General features: G+C 43.4%; 1 protein-coding gene across 2 annotated transcripts; it reads left to right on the forward strand.

Moving 5' to 3' along the window:
- The first annotated feature begins 17 nt into the window (after positions 1 to 17).
- On the forward strand, positions 18 to 14,438 carry ATOX1 (antioxidant 1 copper chaperone). Of its 2 annotated transcripts, none has more exons than XM_079145002.1 (4): positions 18 to 215; positions 7,104 to 7,179; positions 10,947 to 11,103; positions 14,294 to 14,438. In XM_079145002.1, the coding sequence occupies exons 1-3, from the start codon at positions 210 to 212 to the stop codon at positions 11,069 to 11,071; spliced, it is 207 nt and encodes a 68-aa protein (XP_079001128.1). In that variant the 5' UTR covers positions 18 to 209; the 3' UTR covers positions 11,072 to 11,103; positions 14,294 to 14,438. The 2 variants fall into 2 exon arrangements, with proteins under 2 accessions (XP_079001128.1, XP_079001127.1); XM_079145001.1 differs by having other exon boundaries at positions 14,303 to 14,438.
- Positions 14,439 to 16,886: the final 2,448 nt, after the last annotated feature.

Here is a 16,886-nt window from a genome sequence, read left to right on the forward strand (position 1 = left end):
GTGGTCTAGCCCGAGGCCAGCCCAGAGGGGCGGGGCCTCGCCGCCGGTCGGGCCCAGAGGGGTGGGGCCTCCTGGCGCGCACTCCCGGAAGTGCAGCCCAGCCCGCCCTCCTGTCGCGGAGAGGCGTTGCTTTTGTCGCCGCCACTGCTGCTGCCACCACCCCTGCTGCCACCACCGCCACCTCCGACGCGGTCGCCACTGCTTCAGTCATGCCGGTAAGTGGCCGCGCACCTCCCGCGGTCCTCGGCTTGCGCCTCGGAGCACCGCCGCTTGACCAGATGTTGCTCTTAAAGGACTCAAGCCGAGACCCGAGCTACTCTTGTCCCTCCGCTTACCCCTCCCCACGCACCCTCCAGCTTTTGCGACCCTCCAGAAAATAGGATCCGAAAGAAGTTTAGAAACCAGGCTTCAGAATTCGAACCGCAAAGCCTCCAGGATAACAAGCCCAAACCTTCCCTGCATATATGGGGAAACAGACCCGTAGAGTGGGCAGAATGAGGACACCCAGTCCCTGCGCCTCCGCGTGGATCCCCTGCCATTGGAGCTGACCCAAAGGAGCATGGGGTGGCGCTAGGCTAGGGGGTGACCGCGGCTGTTGCCTCACGGACAGCGCTGTTTTTCAGAGGTTCATGTTTTTCTTCTCTTCCGCTGCCCACTCTGGCCTACTTCCAGGTCAGCGCTGGGTAACAGTAAAGGGAGAGGATGTTTTTCACCCTTCCTACGGGTACTTTCTCAACCTGAAGCCATGAACCTCAGAGAGGTTCAGGGACCCACCCAAAGTCGCCAGTACTCAGAGCAGAGTTTGGAAAAGAATGAGTGGGCTTATCTTGCCTTTACAACTCACTCAAACACATGGTTACTTATACTAAGACCTTAGATTAAAAACAAACAAACAAAAAAAAGCCCAGTAACTTGTTTAAGCTCCTGCCAGGAGTTGGATCCAGCCATGCTTTAAGCCCCTTATCTCAGGTTCCCCTGCTCTCCTGGCCACACCACACCACCTGGGAAGTGCTGCGCAAAAGCAGTCTTACCTGCTTGGGAAGAAACTCTGATCGTAGTTGCATTCCTGAGATTCTGGTTGGCCTAATGAAGCGTTTAGCAATTTCCTCCAGGGTGCTTAGTTCATAAGTCTGTGACACGTGGATACCCAGAGGTATCCCACAGATGTCCTGTGTCTTAGCAACCTGTCTTTTGGGAGTTGATAGGTGAGCCTGAGGCTGAGCAAGGTCTTAAACATATCAGGTATCATTTGGTGTTCCCAGGTACCTTGAGACAAATCCTCACAAAGTATACACAAAGTGTGGACAAAGAACCTGATGGAATGAGCCTTACAGTTTAGCAAGTCCTCCTGTGTCAGTGTTAGAGGAGAGCCTTAATCACCCCTGGGACTGGAAGAGTGGCCACCAGCTTTTTTGTGGGCCTAGCAGTGAGGGAAAGGCAGGTTGAGGAAAACTGTATTTTGTTTCCGTGTCTGGGGATTTTGAGCAGATGGTTGGAATGAGAAGGGGGTACTTGGTGCCATATTCTAAGATGAACAACTGAAGGAGGGAGGGGATTAGCCAAGGATAGTGTGGTACCTGAGAGGGTTCTTAGCAAAGGCTTATAGCACGGGGCCTGGAATCCCAGAAACCTCGGAAAATCTGTGCTCTAGCTTGCCAACTGAGTCACTTCAATAAGTTCCTTCCCCTTTCTGTGCCTTGATTTTTTCATTTGTAAAATAGGGATTAAAACTGACTTCACAACCAGGCCTGGTGGTGCACCCCTGTAACCCCAGTGACTTGGGAGACGGAGGCAGAAGGGTTGCAAGTTCAAGGCCAGATTTGACAATTTGGCAAGACCCTCAGCAATTTATCAAGATCCTGTCTCAAAATAAAAATTAAAAAAGAACTGGGGGATGTAGCTTATGCTTTGGGTTTAATCCTTGGGGTGTGTGTGTGTGTGTGTGTGTGTGTGTGTGTGTGTGTGTGTATGTGTGTATATGTATATAAAAGTAAGTCATACAATTCTATAATGGAATCTCAGAACTGGAAAGGTTAGGCTAGAGGGACCTCCTTTGTCTAGTCCCCTCCTAGAAAAGGAATTCTTTTTCAGATATCCAGGACATTCTATCCTTGTACATTCTGATGGTTGGGAGTATACTAATATCTGAGTGCCCACTATAAGCCAAGCATTGTTCTGAACACTTTACATGCATGACCTTGTTTAATCATCACAACAGTCCCTTAAGGAAGGTACCATTACTGTCTCTTCTTGACAGCTGATGTGAAACTGAGGTTGAGGTTAGGCCTGGACTGGTCAGTCCCCAAAAACTTCAGCTCTTAACTGCTGAGACTTATTAAAATGGGGTTGAAATCTGCCTACCTACAGTTCTACCTAACTGTCCTAGACCTACATAAGAGTTATCTGCCAGGCTTGGTGGCACATGCATTTAATCTTAACAACTTGGGGGGCTGAGGAAGGAGGATGGCAAGTTCAAGGTCAATTTAGGCAATTTAGGTAGGCCCTATCTCAAAAAAAAAAAAAAAAAAAAAAAAAAGGCTGGTGCTGTAGCTTAGTGGTGGAATACTCCTGGGTTTAATTCCAAGTACCCACCCCCCACACACACACAAAAAAAAAACTTACTGTTTTTTGAGAACTAGATGTCAATGGCTATGTTATATATTTTATTTGTGTTTTCCAGTTAATACCAACAATAGTCCAGTAAGGTCAGATTTTTTTGTTTGTTTGGTACTGGGGGTTGAACCCAGCCTCTGAACTGCATCCCCAACCTTTTCTAAAGTTCTTTTTTTATTTTAGTTTTGAGACAGGGTCTTACTAAAATGGCTTTGAACTTGTGATCCTCTGCATCAGCCTCCTGAGTCACTGGGATTAGAGGCATGTGCCATAATGCCTGGCTGAATTTACTTTTTATTTTTATTTTTGGTATCAAGGATTGAACCCAGGGATGCATAACCACTGAGGCACATCCCCAGCCTTTTTTTTTTTTTTTTTTTTTGAGACAAGGGCTTGCTAAGTAGCTTAGGGCCTTGCTAAGTTGCTAAGGCTGGCTTTGAACTTGGCAATCCTCCTGCCTCAGCTTCCCAAGCTGCTGTGATTATAGGTGTATGCCTCCACACCTGGTGGATTTACTTACTTTTAAAGGACCTGTTTTTTAAGTGACAGAGCAGAGGTCCTGAAAAACTGGGACTGCCTAGATTCAAGCATCTGCTGGTGGAGTCGGTTTTGAGATTTCCTATAAAGAAGGGATTACTCTGTCCATTGAGCATACTTTACCCTCAAATTCAGTTTTGCAATGCAGAGGTAGAGCAGTAGAGCACTGATTTGTAATGTTTGCTACCCAGAAGCCACCTCCTGACTTCTGACCTCTGTTACTACTGGATGAAAGGAAACCTGCTCCCTGTGGTCAGCAGCAGAAAGTTTCATATATCTGGTGACTTTAGGTCATAGGGCAACAGAAAATTGTGCTTTTTAATAATGTGTTCCCATTTTATAGATTCCATCAAGAATTAGGGTTTTGGGGGGTGGCAATGTACTTTGCATTTCTAGAACCAGCAAAATTTCCCTTGGTTCACATCCTGACCTCAATGTTTACTTACCCATGACTGTGGGCACCTCAGTGAACCCTTAGAAACTTCACTTTCCTTCTGAGTAAGATTATTTGAATAGCTCCCTTTTCAGGCTAGAAAGATGCTGTATAAAGAGAATTTGACATATAGCAGGCGTTCAAAAGGTTTAACTCTTATGCTAATCTTGGAAACCCTTCAAAACTTGGGCTCAGTATACAGCTACAAACCACTGATGACTTTTGATTGTCTCTTGGTTACTCTAGAGCAAGACTCAGCAAACCTTTTCTTAAAGGGCCAGATAGTATGTACTTTTAGCTTTACAAACAATATGATCTCTGTTACGAATACTGAACTCTGCTGTTCTAGTGCAAAAGTAAACAAACAAGTTTGGCTATATTCCACCAAAACTTTATTTGTAAAACCAAATCACAAGCATACTGTAGGTTGCCAATCCATTTTCTTGAACATCATTCAGACTATAAAGTGGACAATGACCAGGGTGTCTTATTAAAATGAGGACTTTGATTGAGGAGATCTGGTATGGTACCTAAGAGTCTGCATTTCTGACGAGCTCTCAGATGATGCTGATCCTGTTGGTCTGAGGACTATACTTTAAACATAAGATTTTGGAATACTTACTGTGAATCTTTCCAGAACTTGTTGTTTTTGAATAGTTGTGAAACAAGCCGAAGGAATCAGAGATGTTTAACTAGAAAAAAAGAAAAACTGACCATTTTCTTTGAGGCAGGTTTTATAGATTTGACCTCAATAAAAGTAGTGATGTATTGGTCATGAAGGTAAAACAGTACAGCCCTGGGAAACCAAGCTGCTTAACTCTTGGTCTCAGTTTCCTCTGTAGAGCATGAAGATAATCTAGATGCAAATGTGTTTAGAGACTTTCCCATTTTTCTCAGGTGTGGAGTTTTGCCTCCATGTTTATCTTCAGAAGGTTGAAAATGGAGAGTCCCAGGGCGCACTCCAGATCCACCTAGCCATTGAGGCAGGTGCCTGGAGAGTTGCACTTTCCATAAGTTCCCCAGGTGATTCTTACTGGGAAGTTGAGAAAATTAAGTTGGCTAATACCCTTTTGGTATAGAAAAGGGAACTGGGGCCATGTGGGGCAGGGATTGCTGGATATATTGCTATATTCAGAATTCCAGTTGAATTACAAGTTGAGCATCCCCACAGGTATGGTGGCCCACGCATGTAATCCCAGTGACTTGGAAGGCTGAGACAGAAGGATTGCAAGTTCGAGGCCAGCTTCAGCTACTTAATGTGGTCTTAAGCAAATTAATGAGACCCTGTCTCAAAATAAATAATTAAGAGATGGGGAAGTAGCCCAATGGTAAAGCATTCCTAGGTTGAGTCCCCAATACCAAAACAAAACAAAACAACAACAACAAAAAAAAAAAAACAAGTTGAGCATACCTTGTCAGAAAACCTGAAATGCTCCAAAACCTTAAACTTTTGAGTGATGACACAATGCCACAAGTGGAATATTCCACACCTGAACTTATGTGATAGATCACAGTCAAAACTAAGTGTAAAAATATTGCATAAGATTATATTCAGTCTAATGTGCATAAGGTGTAATGACATATAAAAAGATTTTGTGTTTGGACTTGGCTTTCATCCCCAAGATATCTCATTATATGTAGCAAATATTCCAGAATTTGAAATGTGAAACACTTCTGGTCCCAAGCATTTCAGATAAGGGCTATTCGACCCATAGTAGATTTGAAATATTTTTATGTGTGTCATGGAAAAGGTAGACGTTGTTGGTTTTGTTTGTTTGCTCTGCTATAGATCAAACCCAGAGCCTTGAGCATGAGCTGCATCCCCAACCCTAGATATTTGTTTTGTTTTGGTGCCAGAGATTGAACCCAGGGGCACTTAACCACTGAGACACATTCCCAGCCTGTTTTTTTATTTTTTATTTTGAGACAGGGACTTGATAAGTTGCTTAGGACCTCACTAAATTGCTGAGGCTAGCTTTAAACTTGCGATCTTCCTGCCTTAGCCTCCGAAGCCACTGAGATTACAGACACACACCTCCACACCCAGCCTAGACATTTTTTTGAATGGAAAGAGAAGAGAGAAATGGAAGGAACTATTCATAATAATCTAATAACTAGCTTTTTACATACATTAAGTTACTTATCACATAAGTAACTTAATGTATAAGTTACCTATTGCCCTGTAGTAGTCACATGGATTCTGAGAGTCAGGAATCTTGGAGCAGCTTAGCTGAGCAATTCAAGTGGAGTCGTGAAAGTGCATTGAAGATGTTGGCTGAGGCAGCAGCCATCTGAACTCTCTACCAGTGCTGAAGAATTCACTTCCAGGAAGGTGTACTCACTTAGCTGGAGGATTCAGATTCTCACCTTGTGGACCTCTGTCTGTTTGTTTGAGTGCCCTTATAATGTGGCAGCTAGTTTTTTCTAGAATGAGTGATCCCAGAAACAGCAGGGCAGAAGCTACGGTATCTTTTATGACATTGGGATAGAAGTCATATAATATTGCTTCAGCCATATTCTATTGGACACGCAGTCCAACCATAGGATGTTGTTAAATGGGACTGCTCAATGGCACAAATCCCAGGAGACAGAGAAGATTGAGGCCATTTTGGATGTTAGCTCCCATGATTAAAATCCTGTGTTCATCCCATGCATCAACCTGGAGAAGAACTGTTATCCATCTGTGTTTGAAAACCAAGCCACAGAGGAGTTAAGTAATTTACTTATGACCATAAAACTAGTAAGTGTCAGAGCTTGTATCTGAAGCCAAAACTGTCTGATTCCAGATGTTCTCATTTCTAGAAAGTTTAAATAAGTGTTGGTATAAATAATCCTTATCTGAAAGCAAAAGACTTAGAAGTTGTTTCCCAGCCATGTCACTCATTCATTTACTCAACAAAATGTATGAGCATCTCCTCTGTGCCAAGTACTGTTCCAAGTATTGGGGTTGCAACAGTATGAACAAAACCCCTGTCTCCTGGGAACCTGCCTTCCCACCTTGATCACCACCTATCAGCATCACCTGGAATGCTCACTACACATAACAGATGTCACAGCCCAGGTCTTCTGATTAGAACCTGTAGTTCTTATAAATTTTCAGTTGACTGTAATGCAGAAAACAATTTTCTGTGGCATAAATGGGCCCCCTAGATCAGCATTACTAAGTCCAGGGGCACATCTGTGCCAGAGTTCTTGATTCTGAGACAAAGTCCACAACTAATCACTTGAAGGTAGAAATGTGAAAAAAAAAAGTTGTTTTTTTTAAACTAGCTTTCCAGGTGATCCTATTCATTATGTACCAGACCCTGCTAGAGGATTTATGGAGAGTTATCCCATTTATCGCAAACCCTTATCCACTTTACAGTTGGAGAGACTGGGGCTCAGAAACAGGCTCCCACAGAGCCCTGTGCCGCCCGGGCCTTGTGGGGCCTCTGCACTCTGTTGGACCTGCGTAGGCCTGCCTGCTGTTACAGAGTGTGGGTCCCTGCAGGGCTTGACTCCTTGTCCCCCTTTGTTTCAGAAGCACGAGTTCTCTGTGGACATGACCTGTGAAGGCTGTGCGGAAGCTGTCTCCCGCGTCCTCAACAAGCTGGGAGGTGAGTCACCCTGAGTTGAGGGTGGGATGGGGAGACACAGCTGACATGTTCCAGTGCACACCAATGGAGCAGGAGAGGCTTTAGTTTAAGCTGATAACAGTAAAACAAAATACTATTGAGTACTTCTCATGCATTGAGTACTCCGCTTAATGGCTTCTGTGGATCTCATCTCTCTACAACCATTTCCTGTAACTTTTTTTTCAATTATATCATTTTGAAGTAGGAGGGAACTGAAGTTCAGAGAAGTTCAGTGACTTGACTGGGATCACAGAGCCAGTGTCAGAGCTGGGATTTTGCCCCACAGTCCAGCTCTGGAGCCCTGACATTACTGGTTAATATGTTGATGATCTGCATTGTGACAAGTTTTGCTGTATGACACATTTCAGTGCCATTTTCCATTAAAACTTTTAAAATGGTAGCAATTTTAGAAATTAATTTTGAACCAGTCATGTGTAGAACTCTTACTACATCTCCTTTGGACATGTGTAGAAAATCATTATTCTCACTTAGCACCTCTCTTCACAGCTGGGAGACTGAGGTCCAAAGAAATCTGAGATCTGGTCCTAAGGTTCAATGAGGCGGTGACCAAGTTGAGATCAGAGTTCTGGTAATCCCAGGCTCAGCCAGTCTTCTAAGATTTTCTTTTTTCATTTTAATTAATTAATTAATCTATTCATTGTGCAGTACTGGGAATTGAACCCAGGGATGCCCCAGGGATGCTCGACCACTGAGCTGTATTTCCAGCCCACCCACCCAACCCTTTATTTATTTATTTTTTTTGTGAGATAGTTTCCAAGGTTGTGTTTCCAAGGTCGGCCTTGAACTTGCATTCTCCTACCTCAGGCTCCCAGTAGCTGAGATTAAAAGTGTGTGTCACAGGGCTGGGGATATAGCTCAGTGGGTAGAGTGCTTGCCTTGCAAGCAGTCAAGGCCCTGGGTTCAATCCCCAGCACCGCAAAAAAAAAAAAGTGTGTGTCACAGTGCCAGGCTAGAATTTTCTTTTTTAAAACCCTAAATAATAATAATATTCAGTTTTCTGGTTGCTTTCGCATGGATATGTTCTCATTAGCAGTCCTCTGAGTTGTACTTTCCCTCAGTGGAATGGAATTGTTGACACCAGTGCCAAGAGGGGAAGTGACTTGCCCGAAGTCCCCACAGCAAGTCAGTGCCTGAATTCAAGCCCTGTAAACTGGGATCTTCATCTGAAAAAATCCAAAACAGTGGAAAGAACCTGGCTGGGGACTTACTGCGTGGCTATGAGCTCCTCTTCCTCTGGTCTGGGTGTCCTTGCTATATTTTGGGACCATTAGTCTACATCTGCTTTTGCTCTGGGTACTTTAAAAATGAAACTGCAAGCTGGGTGCAGTGGTGCACACCTGTCATCCCAGAAGCTCCAGACTGAGGCAGAAGGATCACAAGTTCAAAGCCAGCCTCAGCAATTTAGCAAGACTCTAAGCAACTTAGCAAGACCCTGTCTCAAAATAAAAATTAAAAAGGGTGGTGACTTAGCTCAGCGGCTGAGCACCCCTGGGTTCACACCAGCTGGCATGGTAGCACACACCTGTAATCCATCAACTTGGGAGGCTGAGGCAGGAGGATTGAAAGTTCAAATCCAGTCTGTGCAACTTAGTGAGACCCTGTCTTAAAATTTTAAAAAAGACTGGGCTGTAACTCAGTGGTAGAGTACTGGGTTTAATCCCTAGTTCTAAAAAGAAAAAGAAAAGAAACTGCATGTCAATTCCCTCCTGTATACAGTAGCATGCTATGGAGCAAGTCATTGGAGGGAGGGGCCTTTCTTATTTGACAGCTCAGAAACACCTGCCCCAGAGCCTTGGCTTCAAGGAACACTATTTGAAATCTGCTGTGTTTGTTAATCCCAGGCTTTCCTTCATCTCTGTGATACCACCATAGTATTTATTCCAAAGATAAGGGGGAGACCATCCTGAGCCAAAAAAACAAACATCCAGAGTGTGGCAAGTATGCATAGTGTTTTTTCCTTCCTGGGCATCCATTACATACAGACCTAGATTATGGCTAAACTCTGTACCCTGCACTTCAGACCTTTTGACTGGTGCCTGAGTATCAGCCATGGCAGGTTTTTTTTTTTTTCCATCTCATATTACAATTCTTACAGGATGGCATCTTGAAAAGACTCAAAAGTTTTTCTGAATTGATTAGGACCCTAGAAGAACAGTCTTGGACCTGACAAATCACAGACTAAAGGCATACTTGAGTCTAAAAGACCATCATGGCTGGCCAACTCTAACCCCTTCATTTATAGATGGGGAAGCCAAGGCCTGTAATGGGTGGAACCTGACGTGGTTACCTAGCAAGTGAGTAGTGAGGCCAGACCTGGAATCTATCAAGGGCATTCCCTGTGCATTTCTGTTGTCAAAATAAGACCTTCTTGGTCCTCCTATGTACTGTTGGGGCTTTAAATTGACACCTTTTAGAAGGGTGCTTTTGTGTGTGTGTGTGTGTGTGTGTGTGTGTGTGTGTGTGTGTGTGTGTGTGTGTGTTTTCCTTTTTTTGGCAGTGCTGGAATTGAACAAGGAAGACAATTTTGCAGTATTATTAGCATTCAGCATTGCCAATCTATTGCCGCACAATTTCTAGTCTGTGAATTCATGGCATGGAATTATTCTCAAGTTTGCTATGTTCGAATTGGTTTGCTATAACAATGTTGTGATAGCAGTGAAAAAATTAGAAGCAACCTCAGTGTCCAACAGGGGACTAAGCATGAAATAGATGTTTAGAACGTCCACACTATGGAAGACTGTGTAGCTGTTTTAAAAAGAAAAAAAGAATGAGGAACTGGGGGTATAGCTCAGTGGTAGAGTATATACTTAGCATGATCAATGCCTTCAGTTTGAATCCCCAGCACCACATTTTTAAAAATTAATAATAAAAAAAAAATAGAATAAAGCCAGGTGCAGTGGTATGTGTGTGTAATTCCAGCTACAAAGGAGGCTGAGGCAAGAGGATCACAGGTTTAAAGCCAGCCCAGCAACTTAGTGATACCCTGTGTCAAAATAAAATAAAAAAGCAAGGGATGTAGCTCAGGGGTAAAGTGCCCCTGATACTCCCAAAAAAGGCAAAAAGGAGAGAAACAGAGAGGGTGGGGGAGGTGTGGAGAGGGAGAGGGAATAAATAAATAAATGGTATATCTGTATTTACATTTTCATCAGGGCGCAGTGGCACACTCCTGTAATTCCAGTGGCTTGGGAGGCAGGAGGATTGCAAGTTCAAAGCCAGCCTTAGCAACTTAGGCCCTAAGCAACTCAGTGAAACACGGTCTCTAAATAAAATGAAAAATAGGACTGGGAATATGACTCAGTGGTCGAGTGCCCCCGAGTTTAATCCCCCATACCAAAAAAAAAAAAAGAAAAAGAAAAAAGCAAGTGTATTAACAAAAAAAAAAAAAAAAAAAAAAAAAAAAAAAAAAAAGCCTTAAGGCCTTGACTAGGGATTGAAAAAGTACAGACTGTTGTCCAAATCCATCCCCCTTCCTGTTTGTGCAGTGGAGAACGATAATTAAATTTTTTTAGAATATAGTCAGATACAGAGAAGAATATGTAACAGAGTCTACACGTGGCCCACAATACCTAAAACATTTACTCTCTGCCCCAGTACAGAAAAAGTTTTCCTGTTCCTGGTCTTAAGGAAAGCGGAAGGTGATTATGAGTAATCTTTTAGGAACCCAAACTCTTTCTTGCTATAACTGGGAGTGTCTTCCTTTCTCCACATCCCATTTTCTCTTCCTGCAGGAGTTGACTTTAACATTGATCTGCCGAACAAGAAGGTTTGCATCGAATCTGAGCACAGCATGGACACTCTGCTGGCAACACTGAATAAAACGGGAAAGACTGTTTCCTACCTCGGCCCCAAGTAGCATGGGCTGACAGTATGGACTGAAGAGGGCAGGTGGGTGAGGCTCCATCACTTGCTGAACAACCTGCTCCTCACACACTCATCAGGGGTAATCCAGGTTGAACAGCCCTTATCCAAAATGATTGGGATCAGAATTCTTTCAGAAATCAAAATTTTCAAGTTTTAGAATATTTGCATAGGCTTTATTTTAGCATCCCCAATTGGAAAAAATTAAGATCTGAAATTTTTATGAGGGTCACGTTGGCTCTCATAAAGTTTCCTATTTTGGAACATTTTGGAATTCAGATTTTCAGATGAGAAATGGTCAGCCTATACCTTGGCCTTAGAGTTTGTGTGGGACAGGAGAGCACCCTGGTTTATTTTTAACCCACTGTCTACTTTGTTTGGAGTGGTTACATATATTTCCTTATGTCTAATACAAGTCACAAGTTTGGGGAATCTTACAGCCCCTTGTGAATAGACAGAGCACTTTGTTAGCACCCCTTTAGGACTTGAGGGGTGCATTTTGTGGTTGGCAGGGTTTAAGTTTAGAATGCATGACCCTGAGTCTCTGACTTTTATAAAATGACTGTCCCATCAGAGTTGACGCCTGTGCTAACCTGGGCATTGTGCTCCTGAGTGCACTGACCAACTAAATTAATTCAGACTATGCCTTTTTCTGTTGTCAGCTTCCTGAGCATGACCTTTTCCCAGACTGGTGCAAAAGAGTGACTCATCTAAGCTGAATCTTCCCTTTGGTTTTACATAAACCAGTGGCACTGTGCTAGCTCTCTTCACCTTACAGCCAGGGCAGACTGCTCATCAATCCAACATTCCTTCCCATTGTACACAGCCAGTCTTAGCAGGTACTCCTGGCTGTCACTGACCATGTAGTGCATTTGTTTCAAGAATAGCAGTGACTCCCTGATGTGGTTCAGTGCCCTCACTGTAACTGAGAAAAATGAAGCCTGGAGAAGGAAGTGACTTGACCAGAGCCTCACAGATGAGTGACAGAGGCAGAAAAGTCAGGTATCCCGAATCAAAGTTCTTTGTGACTGTTGCGGTAGCATTAACCCTCTGAATGGGTCCATGGAGAGCTTCCCAGGCAGAGACCAGCTATTATCAACTGGCAGGTCGTGAGAGCCCTCTGTGAGTGTAGTCTGCTTCCTTCCTAAAGGTGAGCATTTGGAACCTAAGCCATGTTCCATGTATATGGTGACACCACTCACAAGTCAAAAGATTTCAGATACATCCATTTTCATCCTGTTGTTTCTGTCCATGTCCATACAACCCATGTTCAGGAATGAGCGCAGAATGAATTCTAGCTCTGCCCTTATTTAACACTAACTTTGGGAACTTCTTTTTAGTACCAGAGGTTGAACCCAAGGGCACTATATACTCAGTCCTTTTTATTTTTTTATTTTGAGAAAGGGTCTTGCTAAGTTGCTGAGGCTGGCTTTGAGCTTGCAATCCTCCTGCTGCCTCAGCTTTTTACATAGCTGGGATTGCAAGCATGCCCCACCACGCCTGGCTGGCTTTTTGAACTTTTTATATGTCTGAGATTTGGTATTACTATCTGTAAAATGGGGCTAAAGCCCCCACCCTGCTTTCCTGTCTTGCAGGTACTGTATAATTCCTCTGTGAAGGATTATTCTCTATGGGAGTAAAACACTAGCAGTTCCCCATACTGAGAAACACTCTTCTTCCACCCCTAGTGGCTTATGGGGACAGTGAGTGGGGGTGTTCAGGACCCTTCTATCTCTCTCAAACAGCCCTGTTTCATATTGGGCCACCATGTAAGATTGCATTTGGTAAATATACTCTATGACATGAAGGAATGAAGGAAAGAGGGGAAATAAACCAAACCTCTCACTTTCTGAGCTGGCTGTATACATGGGGAAGCCCAATGCAGACACCTTGGATTGACTCGGGCATGCAAGCATTTTTTGTTTTTTAATTTTTTTTTTTTTTTCAGTTGTAGTTATCTTTATGTGGACACAATACTTTTATTTTATTTATTTTTCTTTATGTGGCACTGAGGCTTGAACCCAGTGCCTCACACATGCTAGGCAAGCGCTCCACCACTGAGCCACAACTGCAGCCCCACAAGCAAACATTTTTGACTAAAAAAGTAACACCTGCTGTTCGTAAACCATGTGTAGCTTAATGTGTGTTTTTCTCATAGTAGCCTTTTTTTATTGAAGTGAAATTGACATGATATATAATTAACCACTTTAAAGTGTGCCATTCAGTGCATTTTTTAAAAATTCACAATCTACAGCTATTTCCTCTGTCTAGTTTTAAAATTTTCATCATCCTAGAGAAACGCACTATGTTCAGTAAGCAGTCACTCCCCACTGTCCCTCTCTCTATCCCCTGGCAACCGCTAATCTGCTTTCTGCCTCTCTGAACATTTCATATAAAAGAAATTGCACAATATGTGACCTTTTTGGAATCTGGTGTCTCTCACGTAGCATAATGCTTTCAAGATTCATCCAAGTTGTATCAGTACTTCATTATTTTCATGTTGAATAATTCTCATTGTGGTTTTTATTTATTTTAGCTTTTTTGATATAGGAGGCTTCCAACATTTATAAGCAGTGTAAAAAAGTGAATCCCGAGTGTCCATCACCCAGGTCCAACAGTTATCAGATCTCTGTCATTGCTGTTTCATCTATGCCCCCACCCCAGTTATTTTGAAGTGAGTTCTAGTCATCACATAATTTCAACTCCACATAGTTCAGTAACCATGTGTAGCATGGAAAGGCTTCTAAAGATTCAGGTGCACAATATTCACTGAGAATCACCGAACAGGCAGGTTTCACCCCATGCACAGGTGGCATTTATCTTTGACATCAGTTTTAAGAGGCTCCCCAGTGATTGATTTGAGGCCAGATTTGGTAACCACAGAGATAGACTGTTCATTGTTTACAAAGTCACCTAGGTTGTGTGACTCTTGGTAGATTATTTGCTTGTCCTTCTGTTTTATTGCCTTTCCATCATAAACTGAAACAAGACAGGAGGTACTGTCAGCTGGGGAATCCCAGCAGCCCTGATAGTTCCCCAGAAGAGTCAGCAAGCTTAGTGGGTGTAACAGACTTGGTGAGTGCAATGTGCAGGTCTGGACGTGGGAATTCTAGTTCTGCTCTGCAGCCTGGTTGCTACCTGTTGGTGCAACCTTTACTTCTTTTGCAATGTTGCTGTTTCCACAGTAGATGGCACCTTTGTTCCACCTAATTTTCAGCTCTCCTAGGACGCTGATCTGGCTTCCACGTGGACCTGGGATTTGGCAGTCCTGTTCAGCGATGGAGTTCCTGCAGAGATCCTCATTTGCCCTGCTTCTTCCTGACTCCCCTGCAATAAAATCACGCTGCTTTTGTTGGAAAGTCGTCTCTTGCATTGTCTTGATGTTCTTGCTCCCGTGCAGTTGGTTGGTAGGCTTACTTAGGTCAAGTGTCCAGAGCTTCCTACTAGGAGTGTGGGACCCTATAGATTCTGATTCTTTGCCATGTGATCTTTAGCAAGTCACTTCCTCTCTCTGGACCTCATTTGTTCCTCATTTATAGAGGAAAGATGTTGGACCAGGGGCTGGGATTGTGGCTCAGTGGTAGAGTGCTTGCCTAGCATGTGTGTGGCCCTGGGTTCAATCTAATCCTCAGCACCACATTAAAAATAAATAAATAAAATCAAAGTATCGTGTCCATCTACAACTAAAAAATATATATTAAAAAATGATGTTGGGCCAGACCAGTGATTTCCTTATCTTGCTTTTTTTTTTAACTGCTTTCTTAGATTCCATATTTTGAAAAACTAGTGTACCAAGTAAGTTGCAATTAAGAGATATCAAATATTAAGGAGTCAGGATAATAGGAAGAGACTGTGGAAACAGGTTGTCTGGGGCAGAGCCCAAGCCCCAATACCTTTCAACTGGACCACTTAACGTCAGTATCCACAGGTATAAAATGTGATAATAGCATCTCTAGCAAATGATGGTTGTGGGGACTAAATGTGGTGATATATGTGAATCACTTGGAGTAATGCTAGCCAGTTAGAAATCACTCCAAAAAATTCTCTATTCATTAGTTTTGTATATTTTATTAATCCAAGATTGGTAGAAACAACTATTAGAATTCCACTCAGCCTAAGAATTAGTGCCTTACAGAATTCTTGTTTCTTTTTATTCTTTCTTCTTTTTTTGGCCCTAGGGATCGAACCCAGGAACGTTTTACCACTGAGCTATATCCCCAGCACTTTTTTATTTTCAGACAGGTTCTCACTAAGTTGCTGAGGCCAACCTTGTACTTGTGATCCTCCTGCCTTAGCCTCTCAAGTTGCTGGGATTACAGGCATGTGCCATTTAAAAAAACAAAACAAAGCTATACCCTATGCTTGCAGGTGTAGCTCAGTGGTAAGAGTACTTGCTTAGCATGTGCAAGGCCCAGGGTTCAATTACCACCACAAAGGGAATGTTTTAGTTTGTGCAGCTTTAGCTGGTTTTTTTTTTTTTTTTTTTTTTTTTTTAAAACAGTATTTGAGCCAGTAGATTCCAGGCTTTTTAATCTTATATGTAAAAAGTTATTGAGAGCTTTTGGTTATATGAATAATGTCATATTGGAAATTGAAACAGGAATTTTTAAAACACATGAATACCCAAGCACACATCCTGGTAGCTACCAGAACGAGATGAGGTCTAGGTGATTGCAAGTCAGACACTGGAAAACTTAAGTTTTAAAAGATAAAAGCATCTCACAAAAATAGGTTTTTACCTATCAAATTTTTACTTGGTGTACTTTCTGAAAGGGTCTTGGGGACCACACGTTGAAAGTCATTGCTTTAACTCTTTAGTGGTCACTTACTGGGGACCCAGCACTTCTGGACCTGGGACAAGACTCAACTTTATTTACACTTGGCCAGCAGTGACCATGAACTAGTCCCCCAATCTCTCCCAGAGGCAGTTTTTTCATCACACAATACCTAACACCTGTACCTCAGGCAACTTAGTAGCCAGAAATAAGACCTTAGTTTCACTCTGAGTTGATATACAATTTTGGGCTTGTTATGAAGGTACCAAACCAGTCTCAGACCCATTTCTGCCTGTGTGGTCCCTTGGGGGCACAGGGACCTCACAGCTCTCGTGGTTTCTTGGCCACCAGATGGCAGTGTCCTTTGAATTTGATGTCCACCGAGAAGTTTCTGTGGGCTCTGGGAGGACAAACTTGAGGACATTTTCATGTTCAGGCTGGCTGGCCCCCTGGGGACACCCAAATCTTGAAACACTGTTGGTGCCTCAGGGACTGGTCCTCAGAGGGGATCACTTTTTTTGCCTCTTTGCAGCCACCCCAACTAGAATCCAAGTGTCCAGTTGAGTTCTGTTCTTCAAGGCTTCAGAGGGGTTGGAGAAGAGCCTGCATCTGCCAGCAACTCAGCAGCTGTCCATGGAACCAATGAGATCACAACAGAGCCCAGGATTCTGCAGGGGAGGGGGCAGGAGCAGATGTGTCTGCGGATTACTCATGTCCTCTAGCCCTGGCCTGGTCCACCCTCCAGGCTTCCCCATTCTTCCCTGCAGCCAGACTCCCCAGGTGCCTTGTATTATGTACTGCTGCCCTCTCTAAATGGAATGATCTCCCCCAGCTTTCCTGCCACCTGCCACCCCCCCCCCCACCTCCTTCCGCAAATTCCTTCCCCTCTCCTACACTGCACAGCCTCCAGGAACCCTCTCCACAACTGCAAGTCATTTATGTATCCTCTTGGCCCTCGGCTTCGGTGTTGTGGCAAAATTTTGTGTCCGTGTGTCTTTTTGTCCTCAAGGATCCAGCTGAGCATCTACTCCCTCT

Source organism: Sciurus vulgaris, assembly GCF_902686455.1.
Source record: "Sciurus vulgaris genome assembly, chromosome: 6".
Taxonomy (NCBI): Eukaryota; Metazoa; Chordata; class Mammalia; order Rodentia; family Sciuridae; genus Sciurus; species Sciurus vulgaris.